Source organism: Bombina bombina, chromosome 2 (assembly GCF_027579735.1).
Source record: "Bombina bombina isolate aBomBom1 chromosome 2, aBomBom1.pri, whole genome shotgun sequence".
Taxonomy (NCBI): Eukaryota; Metazoa; Chordata; class Amphibia; order Anura; family Bombinatoridae; genus Bombina; species Bombina bombina.
This window is the reverse complement of record NC_069500.1, coordinates 147,523,781-147,530,652: the sequence shown is the minus strand read 5'-3', so window position 1 is coordinate 147,530,652 and position 6,872 is coordinate 147,523,781. Positions and strand designations below refer to the sequence as shown.

The 6,872-nt window shown below is 39.2% G+C and overlaps 1 protein-coding gene across 1 annotated transcript in view; it reads left to right on the top strand.

Moving 5' to 3' along the window:
- Positions 1 to 6,872, top strand: part of IL6ST (interleukin 6 cytokine family signal transducer) — a 221,812-nt gene that overhangs the window by 26,725 nt on the left and 188,215 nt on the right. Inside the window, 1 exon segment of the mRNA XM_053699691.1 lies at positions 588 to 668. Coding sequence (XP_053555666.1) covers positions 602 to 668 — 67 coding nt within the window. The 5' untranslated portion in view covers positions 588 to 601.

Sequence of the window (6,872 nt, the reverse complement as noted above, 5' to 3'; positions counted from 1 at the left end):
CTCTCTCTTTCTCTATTCTCTTTCTCTATTCTCTCTATTCTCTTTCTCTATTCTCTTTCTCTATTCTCTTTCTCTATTCTCTTTCTCTATTCTCTCTCTTTCTCTATTCTCTCTATTCTCTCTCTTTCTCTATTCTCTCTATTCTCTCTCTTTCTCTATTCTCTCTATTCTCTCTCTTTCTCTATTCTCTCTATTCTCTCTCTTTCTCTATTCTCTCTATTCTCTCTCTTTCTCTATTCTCTCTATTCTCTCTCTTTCTCTATTCTCTCTATTCTCTCTTTCTCTATTCTCTCTCTTTCTCCTCATCTTTAGAGCTATCTGTCTCTTAGCATCTGGCCACGCCCACTCCACCACACGACGCCAGGTGTGTTTGTCCTCGCGCGCAGTCTCTACTGCGCATGACAGCTTCGGACAAACACACTTGGCCTTTTATTATATAGGATATATATTTAAACATACATACCTAAATTCTTTTCTTGGCTCCTTTTTTAAAAAAATATTCCATCTTGCACCTTAGTTTTAGCTATATTTGGCAATACGTTAATTATCATTGGGTATACTAAATTGTACTTTGGTTTGTTTTTTAGGTGCGGCTGTCAAGATGTCATTTAATTTTTGCTTTTTGGCCCACTGGTTGCTTATTCCTTTTTCTTTCATTACTCCTACAGGTAAGTTTTGATTCTAAAAGCATGTGGTGTATGTATATGTGTATATCTATATATATATCTCTATCTCTTTTGGAAAATGATGTACACGATCCTCTATAACATATGGGGGATATTTCCCGCCACTAGAAAGAGGTCAAGAACCCATATCTGAGTTTAAAATCTCTCCAATATCTTTGTTTTGTTCTTTGCCTCGTAGGAGATGGTTAAGAATAGAGGTTGTTCCAGCTTCTTGTTTATGGATTACAAATTGGGAGCTCAGACTTATGTGAGACCCAGAGTCCCTCGGGAGTATTCTTTACATTGAAGACAGAAAAGACTCTTAAAGGGACAGTCTAGTCCTAAACAAACCTTCATTATTCTGTCAGGGCATGTAATTTTAAACAATTTTTAAATTGACGTCTATCAATTTTGCTTTGTTCTCTTGGTATTCTTAGTTGAAAGCTAAACCTAGGGGGTTCATATGTTAATTTCTAAGCCCTTAAAGGCCGCCTCTCATCTCAGTTTTTCACCACTAGAGGATGTTGGTTCATGTGTTTCATATAGATAACACTGTGCTCATGCACGTGGAGTTCCTAGGAGCCAGCACTGATTGGCTAAAATGCAAGTCTGTCAAAAGAACTGAAATAAGCGGCAGTTTGCAGAGGCTTTGATACAAGATAATCTGAGGTAAAATGTGTATTAAAGGGACAGTCAACACCCATGAAAACTTTCTACCATACCTTAGATCAACAACAAAAAAATGAGCCTGCACCGCATCCCATCTTCAATAACACTAACGTTAAGTGGCTAATCTTCAATGAACATTTAGTTAACAGCGGCAGATGGCCACCAAACTCCTCCCCCTGTTACGTAGGAGACTTCTTCTCCAAGTCTTCAGCCAATGAGAATCAAATCCTCGGCTAGATTATTTAGCCGCGTTCACGGAGACACTGTTCTATTTCTAATAGCGCATTAGAAATAGAACAGTGTCCCTGTGAACAAGTATTTATTTAAAACAAGAAAGGTACGGAGGGGGAGGAGTTTGGTGGCCATATCTGCCGCTGTTAACTAAATGTTCATTGAAGATTAGCCACCTAACGTTAGTGTTATTGAAGATGGGATGCGGTGCAGGCTCATTTTTTGTTGTTGAGCTAAGGTATGGTAGAAAGTTTTCATGGGTTTTGACTGTCCCTTTAATATAACTGTGTTGGTTATGCAAAACTAGGGAATGGGTAATAAAGGGATTATCTATCTTTTTAAAACAAATATTCTGGTGTAGACTGTCCCTTTTTAACAGCAGCTGAATGATACAGGGACATAGGAATACATTTTTTTTTTTTTTTTTTTTTTTTATGTGCACAGTATTTCCCTAACTGGACTTCAGTCATAACTACCCTCAGGCGTCACTGGGACTTGTTCCTAGCCTCCCCCTGAGGGACTTGGGTACATCCTCCTGCAATCCTCTGCGGTACTCAATACATAAACACATCCCTAAGCTTATTGGTCAGGATTCTAGACCTCATGGATTCTTATCTGCAGATCCCTATACACAGGGATCACATTTAGTTCCTGAAGTTTGTATATCTTCTAAACGCTTCAGCTTGAGATCATGACCCCAGAATTGCACACAATACTCAAGATGAGGCCTAACTAATGATCTGTAAAGTGGCATAAGAACCTTACTATTTCTGCTGCAAATACCTCTACCAATACATCCAAGCATTCTGCTAGCCTTACTCGCATTACTACATTGTTTACTAAGTTTTAAATCATCTGAAATAATAATGTCCAAGTCCTGTTCCTCATCTGTAACGGCCAGTAAAGTGTCATTGAGTCTGTAATTAACATTTTGGATTTTCTTTTGCAAGATGTACCGAGTCCACGGTTTCATCCTTACTTGTGGGATATTATCCTTCCCTACAGGAAGTGGCAAAGAGAGCACCCACAACAAAGCTGTCTATATAGCTCCCCCCTTAACTCCACCCCCCAGTCATTCTCTTTGCCGGCTCTAAGCAGGAAGGGTAAAGTGAAAGAGGTGATAAACTGTTAGTTTTTATTTTTCTTCAAGCAAGAGTTTATTTTTAAATGGTACCAGTGTGTACTATTTACTCTCAGGCAGGAGATAGATGAAGATTTCTGCCTAGAGGATGATGATCTTAGCATTTGTAACTAAGGTCCACTGCTGTTCCCACAGAAGCTGAGGAGTACAGTAAAACTTCAGTGTGAGGAACGGTTTCTTGCTATACAGCAATGAGGTATGTTCAGTCATTTTTTCTGGAAAGACTGTGATAATTCAGAAAGGCTTACAGTATCCCCATGAGGGGAAGGGTAAGCAGTAATCCTAGTCTTATACGGGGCATTACTAGCTTGCATAAAGGGCTAAACTTATGGGACACTCAGTTTGAATGTTATATGGAAAACGTTTGTGTGTTCCTGGAGTACTGTTTATATTACTTTAAGGGACAACTGTATTGAGGGTACACTTGGCTTTTTGGGGTTTTTATAACCCACATGGCTGTAAAGACGCTTGGTAGATTTTTCTGAAGGCCTTAGTAACATCGAGTGCGGTGGGCGGGGCCTATTTTCGCGCCTCAGTTGCGCAGTTATTTTCTATAGACAAGCAGCAAGCTACAACACCGGAGCGTCCTGGTGAACTTCTTGGGCCTAATCGAAGCTTTATCTCCACATTAGCAATCCCTAAGGGCAGGTAGGCGCCACAGCAGAGCTGTGGCAGGGTGCTGACAGGGGTTTTACCGGTCTTTGACACTTTGTCAATCCGGTTTTCATATTTGGGGGTTAATTGTTTAAATTGCTTGTGGTGCAATCTTATTAAAGCTTAGTGAGTCTACTGGAAAATTTGAGGTAATTTTAAGCAGTTTTGCAGTTTGTGTATGCCTTTTTTTTTCTCTTAAAGGCACAGTACCGTTTTTGAAAATTGTTGTTTTTTCATTAAATAAAGTGTGTTCCAAGCTTGCTTGTCTCATTACTAGCCTGTTCAACATGTCTGATGTTGAGGAAACTCATTGCTCAATTTGTTTAGAAGCCATTGTGGAACCCCCTCTTAGAATGTGTCCCACTTGTACTGATATGTCTATAAATTGCAAACAGCATATTTTGACTTATAAGAGTTTGGCACTGGATGATTCTCAGACAGAAGGAAATCAGGTTTTGCCATCTAGTTCTCCCCAAGTGTCACAACCAGTAACGCCCGCACAAGTTACGCCAAGTACCTCTAGTGCGTCTAATTCTTTTACCTTGCAAGATATGGCTTCAGTTATGAATACTACCCTCACAGAGGTTTTATCTAAGCTGCCTGGGTTGCAAGGGAAGCGCAGTAGCTCTGGGTTAAGAACAAATGCTGAGCCTTCTGACGCTTTAGTAGCCGTATCCGATATACCCTCACAATGTTCAGAGGTAGGGATGAGGGATTTGCTATCTGAGGGAGAGATTTCTGATTCAGGAAAGATGTTCCCTCAGACAGATTCAGATATGACGGCATTTAAATTTAAGCTAGAACACCTCCGCTTGTTGCTCAGGGAGGTCTTAGCGACTCTGGATGATTGTGACCCTATTGTAGTTCCAGAGAAATTGTAAACAGCAACCTCTAAATATTTGTCCATCTTACACACTGATGTTTTTCCGGTCCCTAAGAGGATTTCGGACATTGTTACTAAGGAGTGTGATAGACCAGGTATTCCGTTCGCTCCCCCTCCTGTTTTTAAGAAGATGTTTCCCATATCTGACACCATGCAGGACTCATGGCAGACGGTCCCTAAGGTGTAGGGAGCTATTTCTACTCTGGCTAAGCGTACAACTATACCTATTGAGGACAGTTGTGCTTTCAAAGATCCTATGGATAAAAAATTAGAGGGTCTACTTAAGAAAATTTCTTTCATGTAATTGGCAAGAGTCCATGAGCTAGTGACATATGGGATATACAATCCTACCAGGAGGGCCAAAGTTTCCCAAACCTCAAAATGCCTATAAATACACCCCTCACCACACCCACAATTCAGTTTTACAAACTTTGCCTCCCATGGAGGTGGTAAAGTAAGTTTGTGCTAAGATTTCTACGTTGATATGCGCTTCTCAGCATTGTTGAAGCCCGATTCCTCTCAGAGTACAGCGAATGTCAGAGGGACGTGAAGGGAGTATCACTTATTTGAATTCATCTCCTACCTCCCTTTTCAGATCGACAATATACTCTCAATTTACCATTACCTTTACTAATAACTGTTTTAGTACTGGTTTTGCTATCTGCTATATGTGGATGAGTGTCTTTTGGTAAGTATGTTTTCATTACTTAAAGGGAACCTCAACACCTAATTAACATATTCTAAACTAACTTTTTCTAACTGTGCAAAATAAACTAACTAGCAATGCTGTATGCAGTCTTTTCATCTTACTGCATTTTATTTTTGATAAAAGATTTATAATGTAAACATTGATTTGCAGCATTGGATGTGATGCAAGCTGCCATTTGTTAAAGTATTTTTCACAACAGTGTGTCACGTGAGGCACACGGCACCAGCTATTACTAAATCACAGTGAGCCCTGCAGTCAGTGTCTGACGAGAACGGCTTCAGGCACTGTTATGTTTATAAATAGAACGAGCAGGGAAAGGAAGTGTAAGGGGGAGGAGAGGTTAAGACAGAGGGAGGCACAGGAGGAAGAAAGGCTCCGGAGATCATATGTAAGGTAGATGAATGTCTCTTGTTACAATTTTTATGCAGCGTGAGTTTGCTTTCTTTCTTCCCCCTGTGCCTGCTCTCTCCACCTCTCCTCCCCCCCCTCACACTTCCTTCCCTCCTCGTGCTATTTATAAACATAACAGTGCCTGAAGCCGTTCTTGTCAGACACTGCAGGGCTCACTATGATTTAGTAATAGCTGGTGCTGTGTGCATCACGTGACACAGTGTTGAGGAACGCACGTTACAAGATGGCAGCTTGCATAGCTTATACAATGCTGCAGATCAACGTTTACATTTTAAAGCTTTTATCTACAATAGAATGCAGTAAGATAAAAACTGCATACATCATTACAATCAGTTTATTTAGGATAATCAGTAAAAGTTAGTTTAGAGCATTTCCAGCAGGTGTTTAGGGTCCCTTTAAGACACTCTCAGCTATGGTTTGGAACTTTATGCAATTATATAAAGTTCTAAATATATGTATTGTACTTATATTTGCCATGAGTCAGGTTCATGTATTTCCTTCTGCAGACTGTCAGTTTCATATTTGGGAATATAAACACTTTAAGAAATTTATCATACGTGACGCCGAGACCTTTCACACAGCGGCGTCATTAGTGACGCAAGTGTGTCATTTCCGGTCAAATTTTTTTCATTATTTCAATACCCCATTGATGTTTGCCTCCTGCTTTCTTCTCTATTAAGAGGCCTATGCTTTTGCATTTTTTCCCATTCCTGAAACTGTCATTTAAGGAAATAGATAATTTTGCTTTATATGTTGTGTTTTCTCTTACATTGAGCAAGATGTCCCAATCTGATCCTGTCTCTGAAGTTTCTGCTGGAACATTGCTGCCTGACATCGGTTCTACCAAAGCTAAGTGCATTTGTTGTAAAATTGTAGAAATTATTCCACCAAATGTCATTTGTAATAGTTGTCATGATAAACTTTTACATGCAGATAGTGTTTCTATCAGTAATAGTACATTGCCAGTTGCAGTTCCTTCAACTTCTAATGTGCATGATATACCTGTAAATTTTAAAGAATTTGTTTCTGATTCTATTATGAAGGTTTTGTCTGCATTTCCACCTTCTAATAAACGTAAAAGGTCTTTTTAAAACTTCTCATTTAGCTGATGAAATTTCAAATGACCAACAACATAATAATTCATCCTCTTCTGATGATGATCTATCTGAAACAGAAGATCCTTCCTCAGATATTGACACTGACAAATCTACTTATTTATTTAAAATAGAGTATATGCGTTCTTTATTAAAAGAAGTGTTAATTACTTTGGATATTGAGGTAACCAGTCCTATTGACGTTCAGTCTAATAAACGTTTAAATGCTGTTGGAAAAATGCTGTTTCCTATTCCTGAGGCTATTTCTGATATGATTTCCAGGGAATGGAATAAGCCAGGTACTTCCTTTATTCCTTCTTCAAGGTTTAAGAGATTGTATCCTTTACCAGCAAAATCTATAGAGTTTTGGGAAAAAGTCCCTAAAGTTGATGGGGCTATTTCTACTCTTGCTAAA